The following is a 20,020-nucleotide window of genomic DNA, read 5'->3' on the forward strand; positions in this document are numbered from 1 at the left end:
CAGGGATGTACTTCTGAAGCTTTATAAAGCATTAGTTAGGCCCCATTTAGAATACTGTGAGCAATTTTGGGCCCCACACCTCAGGAAGGACATACTGGCACTGGAGTGGGTCCAGCGGAGATTCACACGGATGATCCCAGGAATGGTCGGCATAACATACGATGAACGTCTGAGGATCCTGGGATTATATTCATTGGAGTTTAGGAGGTTGAGGGGAGATCTAATAGAAACTTACAAGATAATGAATGGCTTAGATAGGGTGGACGTAGGAAAGTTGTTTCCATTAGCAGGGGAGACTAGGACCCGGGGGCACAGCCTTAGAATAAAAGGGAGTCATTTTAGAACAGAGATGAAGAGAAATTTCTTCAGCCAGAGAGTGGTGGGTCTGTGGAATTCATTGCCACAGAGGGCGGTGGAGGCCGGGACGTTGAGTGTCTTTAAGACAGAAGTTGATAAATTCTTGATTTCTCGAGGAATTAAGGGCTATGGAGAGAGAGCGGGTAAATGGAGTTGAAATCAGCCATGATTGAATGGTGGAGTGGACTCGATGGGACGAATGGCCTTACTTCCGCTCCTATGTCTTCTGGTCTTATGGTCGTGTTTAAATATACTGGGAATAATAAAAGGCTATTTGGATACAAATACATTCTTCTTCACTCAGCTCAGTATTGCATCTTGGGTCAAACTAAAAACATTGCATTATACAAAGCCATCATTCCTAAAGACCTTGCATGGTCTGTGACCATTCAAATAATTTGAATTATAAAGTCAATTTGAGGATATTCTGAGCCCAGAAGTGAGGGTTTCCACTGCCACATTTATGTATCTCTGTCACTCTTCAGGTACCATGTCCGAAGAAAATATGCGACTAGGGGCTTTTCACAGTAACTTCATTGCATTGTTAATGTAAGCCTACTTGTGACAATAAAGGTTATTATTATTATTATTATTATTGTGTATTGATCCATGGTTATGCTTGGCAAGGTACTGCAGCGGTCTGCTTTTGCCTTCTGAAAGCTGTGGCTGACCAGGAGTCTTGACTCCTGCCTTGGCATATTGGAAGGATTTGCAGGTTGAGAATTAGCCTGCGAGATGGGGAGGCTCCCAATGCGGCAAAAGTCCTCCTGTTAAACCTCTTGATTGTGCAAACAATTATGTTAGTTTGATCAGTCACTGCAGTCCTGCCAGAGATCTTCCGATTTAGCATGTGGTGTGTGTAAAGAAGCTCCTTTTGGAATAGTTACTTGGGGAGTTCTTGCTGAAGGTCTGGGTTCAGATCCAAGGCATCAATGATTTTGGAACTTCATCAACCACATTGGGTGATGTTTGTTGGTGCTCAACAAGAATGTGAATTGAACTGTAAAAGTAACATGGAGCTACAATATGTGCTGTTATTATTGAAGCGACAATCATTTTAATCTTCCTATTCGACTGACAACATAGCTGCAAGCCAGTCATCAAAGTACTAATGGCTTTCTTTCTTCACTGCCGTTAGAGTGAATTCTAATAATGGCCAAAACCATCTGATTCTTGCTCAAAACCTATTACACTTCTATCTTTCCTCAGTTTTGCTTCAGAGTTACCAATCTGAGATCTTAACAGTTTATCTTCATAGATGCTTCCTGACCCGTTGAGCATTTGCAGCATTTCTGTCCTTATTCCCAGTTCAGTGCACCAGAGTGCAAGTCAGCAGACCACTTGTTGGAATTGAAAAACCAATACCCACTTCGAAGATTGTTAATCAAGCAGCAACGCACCTCCCGTCAAGGGAAGACAAATGAACACACTGTAAATCAATTAAAGCTAGCTAAGGTAGGTCCATCATACATAATCTACAGTCGAGTAAAAAGCATATTATACAATAGAAATAGTAAAAGAAAACTGTGTTCTGGAACATACCAAGGAAATGGTTTAAAATTGCATGCCAGTACTTTAGATCAGAGCTGCTTCAGTTTTCCATTCCTTTGGTGTAATATGGTCAGCATTGACATATCTTTCAGTTAATAACATTCTAAGTGATTTATGTCTATTGATTAAATGTCAAGACTGGGGCAGACTCAGTCTATATTGTGGTAGACCTCTGTCATGAAAAAATAAACACAAACAATATAGATTGGTTTTAGACTTGTATTCCATTGTACCGAGCTCAGAAGAAGTGACATTTTACCCCATTCTAATATATTCCAATGTTAGTGAAGAAAGTAAATCTATTGGTGTTACAACAAGTATCTCAAATTGGCACTGTCATTCCAAGGTGAAAGTAAAATGTGATGGTGACTGTTTCCATTCTGATATATCTGACATTACCGGATTTCCCAGAATAGGAGAATGTGAATACTGCGGAGTATATTTTTAGTATTGTTAGTGGGAATGAGTTAGAAAGAATCACTCTGCATTCGGGTCTGTTACAAATGCCAAACAGTGCATTGTTTTAACATCGGCGGGGAGCAAGTCGCTGGGCAAACCAGGTACTCCTGCATTGAACAAAGAAAATCATCAATATTTAATCGGTTTCAAACAGTTCCTCAACCCAACTTGGCTGGACACAATCTAATCAGAATGATTATAGATTACATACATCGGTTCATTAAATCCAATAAAATCTGTTATTCGGCAACATAGGGCTGCGTGATCAGCTCATAGGCAGACAGTGATTTACTCATTATTTCTTCTGGATCTCTTTATCAACTGTCCTTGGATCTTCGTGATACCACAAACTGAGACACTGTTACCTTAACGTAGTTAATGACTGGTACCACAGTCAGCATTCCTCAGAACAGCTCCTCGGGAGCTGCTGATAAGGAATTCTTGCTGAATGAGCCATCCCTGTGTAGGTCTATACGAATCAGCCTTTGTGAAGAATGTGGCCAAGTCAGTTGGCTAAATCCCATGATGCCCTACGAACTATTGCTTGAGGAAAACGCAATTAACAATAAGAGCTGACATACGAATCCAAGAATATGTACTTCTTTTTCCTCGTATGTAACCTTTGCTCTCAGCCAGAGTTTGTTGCCCTTGAGATGGTGGTGATGTCCATGTGGTGTAGGTACATCCACAGTGGCATTAGGAAGGAATTTTCAGATTTTTGACCCAGTAACCGTGGAGGATCATGGATCTCATTTCACGTCAGGCTTTTGTGTGGAAACTTGTAAGTGGTGGTGTTCCAATATTTAAAGGGTTATGGGGATAGTGTGGGTAAAAGGCATTCATGTCTGATCAGCCATGATCGTATTGGATGGCAGAGCAGGCTCGATGGGCCTAATGGCCTTCTCCTGTTCCTTTGCCTTTCTGCTCTTGTGCTTCTGGGTGGTAAGGGTCACAGATTTAGAAGATGCTGTCAAAAAGGACTTGCGAGTTGCTGCAGTGAATTATATATGGTGTGCACCATTGCCACTTGTGTATTGATGATAGGTAAGAGGGAGTGTGGTCACGGATGGGATGCGAACCAAACAGGTTGCTTTGTCCTAGATTGTGGAGTTTCTTTGAGTGTTGTTGGAACTGAATTCATTCAAGCAAGTAGAAAGTGTTCTATCACAACCCTCACTTGTGCCTTGTCAATGGTGGGCTGCTGGCTTTGGGGAGTCAGGACGTGATTTATTAACTGCAGAATTCCCAGCCTGCCCTTGTAGCCATAGTATTGCGTTTCTGGTCAATAGTAACCACAAGGATTTTGATGGTGCGGGCTTCATCGATAGTAATGCTGTTGATTGTCATGGGGAAATGGTTTTATAATCATCGATTTTTATAGCAGAGCAAGAGGCTCTTTGGCCCATCATGTCTGCACTGGCCAGCAAGCATCTAATTATATTAATCTAATTTTCTGCACTTGATCCGTCGCATTGGCATTTCAAGTACTCATCTAAATGCTTCCTTTGTTGAAGGTGGTCATTGCCTAGTACTTACATGGCGCAAATGTTACTTATCAGCCCAAGACTGGATGCTGTGTAGGTCGTCTTGTCTGCGGTCATGGACTGTCTACGTGTCGGAGAAGCTGCAAATGCTGTTGAACACTGTACAGTCCTTAATGAGGATTCGCACTTCTAATCTTATGATGAGGGATAGTTATTTATGAAACAGTTGAAGATGTTGATCCAGCGCATTACCCTCATACAAAAGTAAGATGGAGAAGGAAAACCCGTGCAAACATTCTGCTGATGTTACTCCATACCAGGTGACGTGCCACCAGCAGGCTGTATTACATGAAACATAACATCGTTGAATGTAATTTTGCTGCCTACATCCTCATGCATACTCAATTTTTGGCTGATAGGTTTGTTCTGAATCTATCCCATTTGGCATAATGGTCATGCCTCAACACAGTGGAGAGTATCCTTAGTGTGCAGTCTCCACAAGGACTGTGATCGCTACTACCAGTACATTCGACAGGTTGTTTGGTGAGGTTTAAATCGAGTAGATTTTCCCCTCTTGTTGCTGCAGACCCAATCTGGCAGCAATGTACTTCAGAACTCTGCCAGTCATTCATTTGTAGTTCTATTGAGGCACATTTGGTGATGGGCAGTGAAATCTCCCACCCTGAGAACATTCTTTGCTCTTGATACCCTCCATGCTTCTTCCAAGTGGCGTTCAACATGGAGTAGCACTGATTTATCAGGTACAGGAGTGAGGAAGGGGGTAATCAGCAGAAGACATGTTTGCGTTGATTCCATGTGACTTCAGGGCTTCTCGCTTTGGACTGTAGAGCACTGTTGCCACCTCTGCCCTTCTGTCCTAAAGTGGTGTGAAGCCTGAGGAGCCAGAATGTCTCACTTCAAGCATAACAGATGCAGTGATCAGTACCCTGTACGTTTAAGCTCCTTAACATCAGACCAGAGAAAAATAGTTTGTTTACCTTGAGCAAATTCCGCTTTGGTGGGCCAAAAAATGGGCGTTAGCAGATTGGCTGCTCAGCAAGGACCACATCCATTGAGTTGATGGGAAAGAAAAACTAAATGGGGAGTGTAATGGTGAATCGTCACTGCCACCCATTTTACAAACGGTCCCCCGTCCAAGAGGAACTTCACTCCCAGTGTGTATCTCAGTCAAAATCCTGGAATTATATCCTTAAGTAGCACTGCAGCAATTCAGGAAGGCAGCTCACCACCACCTTCTCAAGGGCATTTAGGAATAAGTAATAAACGTTGGCCTTGTTGGTCACATCCCATGAACAAATACTTTGAGAAGTTTTGAATGTCAGTTTTTGAGAGTAATTTTTCCAGTTGCTGTCAGAAATTTCACAGCAACTTCATTCAGAACGGCTAACATTTTCCAGAGTGCAAACACAATGTTTTCTGCATGTGCTTTCCTCAAACAAATGTATAATAATGTTGATTACATTTTTTAGTGCCACATTGTCATGCATTGAATATACTTTTGGATTTGATGTTTTAAAAACAAGTCAAATGAATACATTGATATTTTAATTGTTCTCATGTTTTGAACTATGCACTTTGTAAGACTCCTTCCCGTTTATTTCCTTTGTTCCATTTCTTTAACTTTATTTTATTATTTCTGGTCCATGGACCCTTGATCAGAATGCTGGTGCTTGCCAGTACTGTGTGTTCATAGGTTTTGTGTTTTGGAGAGGAGAAACAGACTTGTTGGCATCGCATGAATCTTAGGAACTGGCTTTGGAGGAAGTCGGCTTGGTTGGCTAACTGGCAACCGATGGGTTGGCCAGGGACCGTGTTGTACCTGACAACAGTCAGCCATTGGTGACTACCATTTTATTTTATTATATTTTATTTGCCTTTTTACCACCTTTTTCCCTCTGTTGTTTGGCTGTGCTGTTTATTTATGTGTGTACAGAGAGAGAGTGTGGCGGGGGGGCAGGGGGGGCGGGGGAGGTTGGGAATCAGTAGATAACCAATTGTATTTTTCACCTATGTAATTCTAATTACTGTTAATAATAACAGGTTACTTGTGTTTAAAGTTTACAAACCTGGTGACTCGTCAATTTAACTCAACCAAAGCCACTGATATTAATATAAAATCTAAGTTCACCTGTGTTGTGACTTCGGGTCAAGTGGGACTGAAATTGACTGCGTACGAGCCCAGGATGTCATAACAACTTGGTCACTTCCAAGTTATTTTGTACCCTCTTGGTGATACAGTGCTCAAGATTTGATGTCTCTTTTGGAAATAATAAATTCAGGTGATAAAACCGCATTTGTAACTTAAACCAAATACAAAAGATTCACGACATGGGTGAGTAAATCAAACTGCTAGATTTGAAGGTCACTTGTTAAACACCCAGATTTTACTACAAATGGTCTCAGGACTCTGGGCTTGTACCTGCAGCTTTTCCATACAGACAAACAGCGTGCTCATCGTTGTCCATTTAGATAATGAATTTTTACGTGCAATTTGAGCAAAATCGATCTTTATAGCTTTCAAGGTGTGGTAAAGTTTTCTGAAAGCCAAACTATTGTTAACAAATTGATTGTTCTGCAGCCTGTGGGATGTTCAGGAGCTCATGTAATTCAAAGAACCGGCAGCTTGTCAGAAATTAGTTTCCCTTCAATATCATTGAAATTACAAACACTTCATTGAAAGTGGAACTTGCACCATCGTTCTCTAGTTCTCATTGTTAATATTGAGTAGTTATCTTTTTAATGTTGAAATCGAACAGCTGTCAAAATCGGTAAATGATTTGTACCATTTCCTTTCACATTGAGGTGTTGCTCTGAATTGGGCATGAGGTGCGGGGATGGAGGGAGAGGGGTGGTATTTGTTTGCTGCCTGCCCCGGGAATTGAGCAATATATTTACATTTCTCCCCTTAATCTTTAGACATTGGTCGTACTTGGAAAGATTTGACCGTGTTGCATGTTCGTGATCAAGTCATTTGAAACTTGAAAGGAGAATAATTAAAAATGTTTGCCTGCAGTATCTGCATCCAAAGAAGTTGACATTGGATTATTCTGCCTCTTATCAGTGCCAGCCTTGTTTTATTTTTCAAACTGAAGTCATACCTCAAAGTGTTGCAAACACCATTGATAGAAATTTTCACTTAAGTTTTGTAGAAGTCTTTTGAGCACCAAAGAAAAGGTATCAGCAACATTCATGTTGGAAACAAGTCATTGTGGCAAAGATTCTAATCTGTGGCAGAGAATATAGAACCAAAATAATATACGTGGGATCCTCAGCATGATTAGCATGTTAAACCACTCTATAGTTCACGAGAGAGGAATGTTTGCAATTGCAGCAATTTACTTCCAACTTAATATGATTCTGTTGCTCAGATAATGATTTTTGACTGAAAATCAAACAGCCTGTATTTACACTACCCTGCAGCTGAAATCAACCAGGCCAGTGCGAAAGATTTTCCAAATTTGAATGCAAGCTGTATCTAGTGTAAATTGATTTTTCTGTTGTTTTAATGTCGGTTTGAATTCATTGCCCTGCCCACAAAAGTAGTCATGCCTTCAGGTGGAAATAATGGCTTGGATTAGTACCTGGGAATATGATGTTATTGGTATTACTGAGACTTGGGTGAGGGAAGGGCAAGATTGGCAACTAAATATCCCAGGATATAGATGCTTCAGGAGGGATAGAGAGGGAGGTAAAAGGGGTGGAGGAGTTGCATTACTGGTCAGAGATGATATCACAGCTGTGATTAAGGAGGGCACTATGGAGGATTCGAGCACTGAGGCAATATGGGTAGAGCTAAGAAATAGGAAGGGTGCAGTAACATTGTTGGGACTTTACTACAGGCCTCCCAAGAGCGAGCATGAAGTAGAGGTACAAATATGTAGACAGGTTATAGAAAAATGTAGGATCAATAGGGTGGTCGTGATGGGAGATTTTAACTTCCCCAGCATTGAATGGGACTCGTGTAGTGTTGGAGGTGTAGATGGAGCAGAATTTGTAAAGAGCATCCAGGAGAGCTTTTTAGAGCATATGTAAATAGCCCAACTCGGGAAGGGGCCATAATGGACCTGGTATTGGGGAATGATCCCAGCCAGGTGGTTGAAGTTTCATTCGGTGATTATTTTGGGAATAGCGATCACAATTCCATAAGTTTTAGAATACTCATGGACAAAGACGAGAGTGGTCCTAAAGGAAGAGTACTAAATTGGGGAAAGGCCAAGTATTACAAAATTCGGCAGGAGCTAGGGTATGTGGATTGGGAGCAGCTGTTTAAGGGTAAATCCACATTTGAAATGTGGGAGTCTTTTAAGGAAAGGTTAATTAGAGTGCAGGACAAACATGTCTCTGTGAAAATGAGGGATAGAAATGGCAAGATTAGGGAACCATGGAAGACGGGTGGAATTGTGAGACAGCTAAGATGAAAAAGGAAGCATACATAAGATCTAGGCGACTTAAAACTGAGGAAGCTTTGGAGGAATATCGGGAAAGTATGACAAATCTCAAACGCGCAATAAAGAGGGCTAAAAGGGGTCATGAAATATCTTTGGCTAACAGGGTTAAGGAAAATCCCAAAGCCTTTTATTCGTATAGAAGGAGCAAGAGGGTAACTAGAGAAAGTATTGGCCCACTCAAAGACAAAAGAGGGAATTTATGCGTGGAGTCAGAGGAAATGGGTGAGATTCTTAATGAGTACTTTGCATCGGTATTCACCAAGGAGAGGGACATGACGGATATTGAGGTTAGGGATGGCTGTTTCAATACTTTAGGTCAAGTCGGCATAAGGAAGGGGGAAGTTTTGGGTATTCTAAAAAGCATTAAGGTGGACAAGTCCCCAGGTCCGGATGAGATCTATCCCAGGTTACTGAGGGAAGCGAGGGACAAAATCGCTGGGGCCTTAACAGATATCTTTGCAGCATCCTTGAGCACGGGTGAGGTCCCGGTGGACTGGAGAATTGCTAATATTGTCCCTTTGTTTAAGAAGGGTAGCAGGGATAATCCAGGGAATTATAGACCTGTGAGCTTGACGTCAGTAGTAGGCAAACTGTTGGAGAAGATACTGAGGGATAGGATCTATTCACATTTGGAAGAAAATAGACATCAGTGATAGGCAGCATGGTTTTGTGCAGGGAAGGTCATGTCTTACAAACCTAATAGAATTCTTTGAGGAAGTGACAAAGTTAATTGATGAGGGAAGGGCTGTCGATGTCATATACATATACAAGGTGTTTGATAAAGTTTCCCATGGCAGGTTGATGGAAAAAATGAAGTCACATGGGGTTCAGGGTGTGCTAGCTAGATGGATAAAGAACTGGCTGGGCAACAGGAGACAGAGAGTAGTGGTGGAAGGGAGTGTCTCAAAATGGAGAAAGGTGACTAGTGGTGTTCCACAGGGATCTGTGCTCGGACCACTGTTGTTTGTGATTATACATAACGAAGGTATAGGTGGTCTGATTAGCAAGTTTGCAGATGATACTATGATTGGTGGAGTTGCAGATAGCGAGGGGGACTGTCAGAGAAAACAGCAAAATATAGATAGATTGGAGAGTTGGGCAGAGAAATGGCAGGTGAAGTTCAATCCAGGCAAATGCGAGGTGATGCATTTTGGAAGATCCAATTCAAGAGCGGACTATACGGTCAATGGAAGAGTCCGGGGGAAAATTGTTGTACAGAGATCTGGGAGTTCAGATCCATTGTACCCTGAAGGTGGCAACGCAGGTCGATAGAGTGGTCAAGAAGGCATACAGCATGCTTGCCTTCATCGGACGGGGTATTGAGTACAAAGTCGGCAGGTCATGTTACAGTTGTATAGGACTTTGGTTAGGCCACATTTGGAATACTGCGTGCAGTTCTGGTCGCCACATTACCAGAAGGATGTGAATGCTTTAGAGAAGGTGCAGAGGAGGTTCACCAGGATATTGCCTGGTATGGAGGGTGCTAGCTATGAAGAAGGGTTGAGTAGATTAGGATTGTTTTCGTTGGAAAGACTGAGGTTGAGGGGGTCCTGATTGAGGTCTACAAAATTATGAGGGGTATGGACAGAGTGGATAGCAACAAGCTTTTTCCAAGAGTGGGGGTGTCAATTACAAGGGGTCACGATTTCAAGGTGAGAGGGGGAAAGTTTAAGGGAGATGTGCGTGGAAAGTTGTTTACGCAGAGGGTGGTGGGTGCCTGGAACGCTTTGCCAGCGGTAGAGGAGGGCACGATAGCATCATTTAAGATGCATCTCGACAGATATATGAACGGGTGGGGAACAGAGGGAAGTAGATCCTTGGAAAATAGGCAACAGGTTGAGATAAAGGATCTGGATCGGCGCAGGCTGGGAGGGCCGGAGGGTCTGTTCCTGTGCTGTAATTTTCTTTTCTTTGTTATAATGTGCATGGCGAGTCTCCACAAATTGCTGCTATCTGAGGAGGAATTTTGAATTGTTTTCTTTTGGGCGCAGAGACACTACTAGATACACATTAGAAGTTATCACATATTTTAAAAATGCCAAGAAACTGACTTGTGTACGCCCATTGAACTAGTAAATGTTTCGGCCTGGGTTTTTAAAAATGTCATTTTCGTGAATTTTAAACTCTGTTCTGCTGGATGATTTTACATTTAAAATGATGCAAATTAGTTGCAGGCACTTGAACCCGGATTTCACTTTGGGGAAAAATGACACGATTTCAAGCACATTGTTTTTGGTTTTGCAATTGCACTCAAACATGCAAAATAGTCACAACATCCGTGCCTTTCTGTGGCAGGTTGAAGACATTTCTTCATTGGATGTTCTTGAACTCTTATTATTCTGAACATTCTTTTAAATTTATTCTTGACATGTGGGCATCGCTGTCCCCAAAAGAATTCCCCACTTCCCTCTTTCCCCTTCATTGCTGGCGACAAACAGATCTTTGAAAACTGAGATAAAGGCCACCCCCTCGAATGGAATCCCTCCTCTGAGTCCTTCAGGGCAAACTTAATTTTCTCCATTTACAGAAATTCTGCCACATCCCTCAACCATGCCAGAGCCCTTGGTGGCACTGCTGACCTTTACCAAGTAGGATTCGGCATTGAACAATCCAAGAGGCGAAGGCCACGACATCGGGCCCCTTCCCCTCCAGGGTTCCTTCTTGAACCACTACAGTCCATATGGTGTCGGTACACCCGCAGTGCTGTTGGGGAGGGAGTTCCAGGATTTTGATCCACCAACAGTGAAGGAACGGGGATATTTTTCTCAGTCAGCGTGGTGGGTGGCTTGGAGGGGAACTTCAAGATTGTAGTGTTCCCATGTGTCTGCTGCCCTTGCCTGCTAAATGGTAAAGGTCATGGGTTTGGAAGGTGCAACACAGAAAAGGCTTGGAATATTTGGAAAACCTTATGTAAAGCTATCGTTTATTGGAGGAATGAATAGCTAAATTTCATGCTGAGACGATTGCCCTCTTGCCATCTGCTTGTTTCTGGTTTCTTGCAAAAGAAGGATTTCAAAAAGTTTTAAAATGAATTTTGAAGAAAATTTCTTGACATTTAGCGCAGTTAATAAATGTTTACTTAATCATGTAATGTCTTTTCAAAATATTCGACATAAACCAGAGCACAAAGACAGCTTTTACATATTGTAAATGAACTGTTATTGTAAATTGAAAGCAGGCATATTAGCAACATTTTGGAGGTATTTGGATGGGTACATGAATAGGGAGGAAATTGAGGGATATGGGCCGAGTAAGGGCAGAAGTTTTTTTAAAAATTGGGGCATCATGATCGGCGCGGGCTTGGAGGGCCGAAGGGCCTGTTCCTGTGCTGTACTCTTCTTTGTTCTTTGAAAGTGCAATAGTACTGCTTCCTCAAACTTTCCATCAGAGTCCACACTGTTTTAGTGATTTCATAAAAATGTAGCCGTATCCATTCAGGTGACATTGTCTGTTGACAAGAAGCTATTTCACTTGTTTAGGGATGTTGCTGTGATAAAATTGACCCCTCAACTTGAATCACTCGCATAAGAAGTTAACCTGTGCTTGTCATGAGCCTGTAAAATTGAGTGCATGTAGACATGCCTGGAATTGGATGAACGTTTCTAATATTTCCATCCCATTAAAGCAATGTTTCCTCTATACTTTGCGGCTGTGGAACAGTTCTGATGTTCCTACACAGGCGCAGACAAATCAGCCCCTTTAATTTGGAATGCATGCGCAGTTGGACAAAAAGTTAAAGTGGCCAACGTGCACTGCAAAAACTTCCAGGGTACGTTGTGTCAAAGCACTGCTGGAAATGCGAATACTTGTTTGTGAGCAACTTTTTTCCTGGCAGTGCTTCAGTTTCTATTGCTCAAATTTCCAGTGAATGCTTTTATCTGGGGCAGTTCCAGTAGTCAGGCGAAGATCTGACACAGGCTTTTCACAGTTTGAATGTTGCAGAAAGATATCTGTGATGCTTTCTTCATCAATAATTTATAATAGCATGTGGAAACCGGGGCACAGATATATGAACGTGATTCTGATACATGGTTAATGTTGAATTCTAAGTGTGCAAGTTGCAGCTAGCTGAGGTTGAGGAAATAGTTTTCATGTAAGACTGGGGTTTTGTAGTCATCAAAATCGGGGTAATTTGCCTATGAGAATATGACCTGCTTTGTCAATGGTTATGTTTAAAGCTGCTGGAATGCTTTCTGGGTTCTCACAATGATACAATATTTTGCCTCATGTGTCTTCCTATCCTGTCAAAATAAATTTACTTGAGCAATCTGTGTTGTATCATTTGCCTTCAATTACTCTGTACATAAGACGTCATTGCTTCTCGCAATTCCATCCTTGTGAACACTTTCTGTCGCTATCTGTGATTGTGCAGCAACTTTGCCTGCATGTGCAGCATGACCGTTTTTAAAATGGCTGATTTTGTTACTTTGAAGTATTTATTTGTTCCAGCAACCCTGGGAAACTCAGTCTATCGGCAGTAACTAAACAAGTCCTAAAATGTTCACAAAAGAAAGGCATGCATTTATATCGTACCTTTCATGACTTCAGGATATCTCGTGTTTTTGAAGTGTAGTCTCTGTTGAAAATGTAAAATACAAGCTTTTAGTGGGAACAAAACAACACGATGGTCATAACTGATATCCATGATGTGGAGGTGCCGGCGTTGGACTGGGGTGAGCACAGTAAGAAGTCTTACAACACCCGGTCAAAATCCAACAGGTTTGTTTCAAACACTAGCTTTCAGAGCACTGCTCCTTCCTCAGGTGAAGGAGCAGTGCTCCAAAAGCTAGTGTTTGAAACAAACCTGTTGGACTTTAACCTGGTGTTGTAAGACTTCTTACTATAACTGATATCTACTGACAATGACATTGCCAGAATGAGTGACAGGGACCTGGAAGCCAAAGTTCTTAATTTTCATTCATATTCTGGAGCAACCAGAAATTATCCAATCGTGCAGGACGTCATAGATTTACCTGTAAGCGAAGCTGAACCATCTGTTTCAAGGAAGTCTTTAATAAAACTTGTGAACAGGTTGACAAAAAAGCCATTTGTCACAGTAGGTTTGGAACACTCATAAGCTGCAGTACTGACATCAATCATTGGTTTATATTCCAATAAAACACTGCTCTCCAGCTGTTACGGCCCAAAATAAATGGAGCGCCAAAGATGCAGTTACTGACCGCTATGAATCATAGAAATTACAGTGCAGAAGGAGGCCATTCAGCCTAGCGAGTCTGCACCCGGCCCTTGGAAAGAGCACCCTACTTAAGCCCACGCCTCCACCCTATCACCATAACCCAGTAACCTAATCTGACCTTTTTGGACACTGAGGGGCACTTTAGCATAGCCAATCCACCCAACCTGCACATCTTTGGACTGTGGGAGGAAACCGGAGCTCCCAGAGGAAAACCACGCAGACACAGGGAGAACGTACAAACTCCACATAGACAGTCACCCGAGGCCGGAATTGAACCTGGGTCCTTGGAGCTGTGAGGTAGCAGTGCTAACCACTATGTCATCGTGCCACCCTTTAATGCACAGGGTTAATGACATTGCTTTTTGACCAGTAAAACTGACTGCCCATTTCAAGTGTAGGTTCTATAAGTGGTTGGATCTGCAGTTACCTTTTAAATTTTTTGTTGTCTCACAGTCCCATCTCCCATCAGTTATCTTTGCAATTTTTCTTAGCTTTCCAACTCCTTTCAGCTCCCATTTAGTTAATGTTATATGATGTATGTACAATGTGGGCACTGTAAGGCACAGTTGAGTATTATTTTGCTCTGAAGTTGCACTGCAACTGAGCAATTCAGAAAACAAAAACCTTGTCACTTTAAATGGGAACATGAATGAAGGTGTTCGTGCTTTCATTGCCATTGAGATGGATGAATATTTGTGGAGATCTTTTCTTTGAGAGATGGAAGAAGTAAAATATATGTGAGCAAATTTTACATGCCCTGTGGAAGGATGGGTCTTAGTGAGCCAAGTGGCCTATTTGTTTTTCCATGTTTACTTATTTCATTGTTTATTTATTCCCACTCTCTGAATCCTCTGTTCGCATATATGGTACAAATTTTCTTGTTCACCAATTCTTTTAAGTTCCTGCTTTGCTGTGTGCATCTTATGATTGCACGCAAGTATGGTGAGGTTGGACTTGCATGTTGTAACACCTGAGAAGCTCCAACACTTTTTAATTTGTGCAGAAATATTGACCTGGCTTTTGTATTGAGAATAACTATAAAGCAAACAATGCTCACAATTATTGTGGATTGAATGGGGCAGCATTTGCTCAGTTCAAAATGGAACTCCATAAGTTGCTGTCGAGTTACGCTGCTCCTCCACATGCTGTGCTTTAACGGCATTTGCTGTTAGTGTGAAGTTGCTGTCCTTTGCTGTTCGTTACCCACTAAAAGTGTCATAAAAGGTTGTTTTGTTCAGGTGTCGGGGAACTTGTGCAGGAGTGTTGAAGTCATTATTGGTGCCACGCAATCTCTCTGGCCCTGATTTTACATGTAATTTTACATGTATTTGGAATCTGATCCCTTGAGAATTTAATACTGTGTGGGATTTTATTTTTTCAGTTCAATCTCTTTTTAATTCTTGTCTCTCAATGCAGTCTTTATTTTCATCTCTTAATTTAGTTTGCTGTACCTTATTTTATAATGAATTCAATCCAATATCTATTTCCTGGTTTCAGGCCTGTTTTGTCTCAGTAAGGATTCTTCAATCTGTGGTTGAAGAGCCACTTTGTTGCTTGTCCTGCTCGCACACATTGCAGGTCCCCTTGAGAGGGTGCGGTGCTGAAAATGATCTCTGCCACAAATTGCTGCTCACAAGTCCATGAACAGCCTATGGGAGCCTGTCATGTGATGACAGGGAACACCTTTTCTTTGCCACTAATTGTGAAATCCAAGCAAATCTCTTTGCCCTAAAGAAGGTCATCAGCACCAAAAAACCTGAAAATAAACAGCTGTTTTTTTTACTGACTAGACTTGTTTTATTTTGACAGTGAAGGAGATAAACCTGCAAGATATAAAGGAGGACGCAGAGTGTGATCCCGAGGAGAACAGCATACTGTTTATGGGAATTCTGATAAAAGCCCTGGTAAAGTTGAAAAAGATTCCCGAGACAATCAAAGCTACTAAAGAACGTTTCAATCAAGAACTGGAACAGATTGTGAAACGGTCCACAACACAGGTTGCAGACCATGCTTATCAGCGAGGTGAAGTCCTGTCGCAAGAAAATCAACCGAGGTAATGGTGCTGCAGTAGTGAAGGGGGAAGGCTCAGACAAGTTTTGGCAATGAACATTTGAAAATAGTGTGTCATCATTGAAAATGGAATGCACAATCAATTAGTTGCAGCAACTTTTGGACACCATTTTGGAAATTTTTACTCCAAATTTTGTGATTTTTGGCTCTTTTATTTATAAGAATTTTTGGGGAAATTCTAAATTGAGTTTATTATGTCTTTTAACTGATTGACATGTTTTGAATACTGCGTCTCAATAGTTTTTACCTATTATTATTATTAAATTTGCATAAGTTGTGATTGATCAAAATATATTGCTGATGGCTCTTCAAGGATGACTTACTACATATTTTAAGCATACAGGAAAATGGTATTTAAAATTTGGTTTGTGCTGGGATCGCTTCTCCCAGCTGTACTAAACCTAGCCTTAATGGATAGCTCGAACATAGGAAGTGGTGAATTTTAACATAGAAAACAGAGTCATTCTGTCTGTATTTTAAAAAGTTGAGTTATGTGAATTCTTAATTTCTCTTCCCTTGAAATCGTTGAGAGTGAGTTCATTTATTAACTAAAGCCCTAAATCCTCGAGCCTTCCATGACCATTTTTTCTTCATTGCCCTTTTTGTGGTTGAATTCAAAAAGGTAATTTTGCAGATAGGATTCCAAAGTTCCTTGCAAGATTGAAAATTTGTTCCCGTGACTTGTACTCTGATACAAAGCTAGGGGGAAAGATAAGCTGCAGGGAGGATACCATCGAGAGGCTACAAAGGGTGTTAAAGACCGGTTAGGTGAGCGGGCAACAAGATGGCAGGTGCAGTATAATGTGTGCACGTGCAAAGCTATTCACTTTGGCTGTAAGAATAAAAAGGCAGAATATTTTTTGATAGGTGAGAAACTTGCGAGTGTTGATGTTTTAATGAGATTTGGGTATGCTTGTACAAAGAATGCAGAAAGTTAGCATGTAGATTCAGCAAGCAATGAGGAAGACAAGTGTCATGTTGGCCTTGATTGCAAAAGGATTGGAGTAGAACAATAAAGAAGTCTTGCTTCAGTTCTACAGGGTCTGGAATGGTGTGTGCAGTTTTGGTCTCCACATTTAAGAAAGGGCACACTTGCGTTGGAGATGATGCAGCGCACGTTCACTAAATTGATAACTTTGGATGACGGGGTTGAGATGAGGGGGTTGTCTGATGATGCAAGGCCCAATAAATTGGGCTAGTATTATCTGGTGAGGTGATCTGATCTGCAAAATTCAGAAGGAGCTTGACAGGGTGAGAGATTTGGTTCTGCTGGTTGGGGAATCTAATACATGGGGGCACAGTCCCAGGATAAGTTGCTGATCATTTAGTACTGTGATGCAGTAAAAATAACCTCACTCAAAGGGTTGTGAATCTTTTGGAAGTATTTACCACAGAGGGTTGTGCATGTTCTATTTTTAAATACATTTATGTCTGATAAAGACAGATTTTTGGAGTCTTGGGACATTAAGGGATATGGTGAGTGGGCAGGAAAATGGAATTGAAGCCCAAGGTCAACCATGATCCTGTTGAATGGTGGAGTAGGCTTGATGGCCCATATGGTCCACCCTTCTCCTATTTCTTGTGTTCTAGTGGACAAGGAAAAAGGGAAAAAATGGCTGCAGTTCTGTTTCTAAAAGACGTCGAATGATGCCTGCTGGAAAAGTGCACATGTGGAAATTGGGGAAGGATGAGTTTGGCCAGTCACAGCCCAGATCAGAATGGATAGTTGAGTATGAGGTATTATGTAGCTGTTAGTACGAGCAGAATTCCATATTTAGCTCGCGTTACTGCATTTAGGTGGGGAGGATTGAACGGTGAAAATTGGAAGTGAAAATGGAACATGTAGTTACTCCGCCAAGGACGGGCTTCATACAAAACTTTTATTTATCTGGATAACGAAAAGAGCCAAAGCTGCGGCATTACAATGCTTGGGGACCATCAGGGATGTCGATCCAGGTCTGGGCTGCAGGTTTTAAACTCCTGCCGACTAGTTCCTATTGGGCGAGCCTTTGCCACGTCAAGAGGGGAACTCTATCAACAACCTCCTGTGGCCTTCATGGTTATTATAACAGAGGAACTTTAAAGCAATATTTCTGGTTTTAACTTGCAATTGGAGACCTCAAGGATGCATGCAGTGATTGATCCCATTCACTGGCAGATGGGCCAGTTTAGCTCAGTGGGCGAGACAGCTGGTTTGTAATGCAGAACAATTCTAGCAGCGCAGGTTCAATTCCCGTACCGGCTTACCCAAACAGATGCCGGAATGTGGCGACTAGGGGCTTTTCACAGTAACTTCATTCTTGTGACAATAAAAGATTATTATTATTATTATTATTTCCACATTGACTGCATACATTCAGTTCAATAATAACCTCCAAAGCCAGAAACCTGATGAAGTATGATGTAGGAATTGTATTCAAATTGTGGCATTGTTTTTGCCTCATTCACAACTGTTGCTTCACAGTTTATCAGGTTAACCTCATGAGGTCTTTATTGTTCATCAGTTACTCATTATGCCTCTGCTGGTTACTGCAGTTAAAGTAAGTTGTCAGGATATGTGCACTTTCTTTAGGGAAAGTATGCAGTATAATGAAGTGGTTTGACTTGTTTGTTGCTGATTAAATATTTTGTGCATCTAGCTTCTTCAGAGTTAAGTGAATACAATTTAGCTCCCATCATTTTTCTTGGAAAGCTAACTTAATTGCTCTGAAATGGTGATAAATTGAGGACGACATTGCTGCAAGGATTGCCCATTTCTGTGCAAATTGTCTTGATAGATTTGTTTTCCAAGAATCAATAAGATTACAATTTACGAAGATGTAAGTGGACAGAAACTAATTCTTCCCAGTATTCATAAAATAGTGGTAATAAAGAGAGAATGAAGAACTTCATTGTCGTCTTCTGTTAGCTTGTTGAGTGCAGAAACTTAATGAGCTTTACAAATGGAACTGACATTTTACACCTAAAGGCACCCTGGCTGCTTCAGGACTTGGGAGAAATGCATCTGTTTAATTCATGCACGAAAGGTATGTGAATGTGCTAATGCATCTATGTGTGTGGATGTTATATATATGCATCTATATATTGTTTATAGAACATCTGTATGCGATGGGACAAAAGCTTTCTATAGCATAAGATGATAAAGCTGTGTCTATTGACAATGTAATGGGCAAGAGGCACACTGCTGGAAAAGGTTGTTTTATCTTTAAAAAGGATATTGATTTTTATGTATAAATTAACACGCCACCTTTTTTTTGTCAAAATAACTACTTTTGAAGTACCAGTCCTATTCTTCCGCCGATTTAATAGCCCCTTGTCCCAACAATACATCCATTGCTCTTTCGATGTCAATAGCATTTTCACTTATTATGAGATGAAGAATTTGCCATCAGTGGTGTTAAGATTATCACAGCAAGTTTAACATTTTGCGAGAAAGTTTGCAATGTAATGAGTGGGGCTTGTTTTAAGTACCAGCACTTAAAGAGCTATCAGATTAATGCTTTTTATATAATAATCTTTATTGTTGCAAGTAGGCTTACATTAACACTGCAATGAAGTTACTGAGAAAAGCCCCTAGTCGCCACATTCCGGCACCTGATCGGGTACACAGAGACAGAATTCAGAATGTCCAAATCACCTAACAGCTCGTCTTTCAGGACTTGTGGGAAGAAACCGGAGCACCCACAGGAAACCCACGCAGACAAGGGGAGAATGTGCAGACCCCGCACAGACAGTGACCCAAGCCAGGAATTGTACCTGGGATCCTGGAGTTGTGAAGCAACAATACTAACCGTTGTGCTACCGTGTCTACATTGTTTTAAAACTACTTGATTGTGTGGAAGTTTCAGTTGTCATTAGTGTCCTGCAGTATGGTTGACAAAAGATGGGATGATTTTTGTGAATGCTGCATTACTCGTCACCACTCCCTGGGCTAGTGACGGTCAAGTCCAGCCCCACTTGACCCGGAGTCGCTCCAAAAGTGAAATTCAATGTTATTTTAAAATAAATGAGGATCTTGACTGAACCCAATAAACTGCAGTCACGAGGTTTGTACATTTAACTCAAATAACCTTTTGTTATTTAACAGTAATAGAATTAAACTGATAAAAATGGAACTGTATACCTAATACGCCTTTCAACTCCCCGCTCCTTTCTTCCAGCTCACCAAAAGGAAAGGATAGTGGAGGGGGAAAAAATTATAATAAAACAAAGGAATAAAGGATCTCCAATAAACTAAGATAAGATAGTCTTTATTATTGTCACAAGTAGGCTTATATTAACACTGCAATGAAGTTACTGTGAAAATCCCCTAGTTGCCACACTCCGGCGCCCGTTCGGGTACACGGGGAGAATTCAGAATGTCCAAATTACCTAACGACACATCTTTCGGGACTTGTGGGAGGAAACCGCAGTACTCGGAGGAAACCCACGCA

The 20,020-nt window shown here is 41.3% G+C and overlaps 1 protein-coding gene across 1 annotated transcript in view; it reads left to right on the plus strand.

The window, feature by feature from the left end:
- exoc4 (exocyst complex component 4) overlaps positions 1 to 20,020 on the plus strand; it is a 707,051-nt gene that overhangs the window by 93,446 nt on the left and 593,585 nt on the right. The window contains exon 5 of the mRNA XM_072471115.1: positions 15,327 to 15,570. Within this exon, the coding sequence (XP_072327216.1) occupies positions 15,327 to 15,570 (244 nt within the window). The remainder of the gene's footprint in view (positions 1 to 15,326; positions 15,571 to 20,020) is intronic.

This window comes from Scyliorhinus torazame, chromosome 13 (assembly GCF_047496885.1).
Source record: "Scyliorhinus torazame isolate Kashiwa2021f chromosome 13, sScyTor2.1, whole genome shotgun sequence".
Taxonomy (NCBI): domain Eukaryota; kingdom Metazoa; phylum Chordata; class Chondrichthyes; order Carcharhiniformes; family Scyliorhinidae; genus Scyliorhinus; species Scyliorhinus torazame.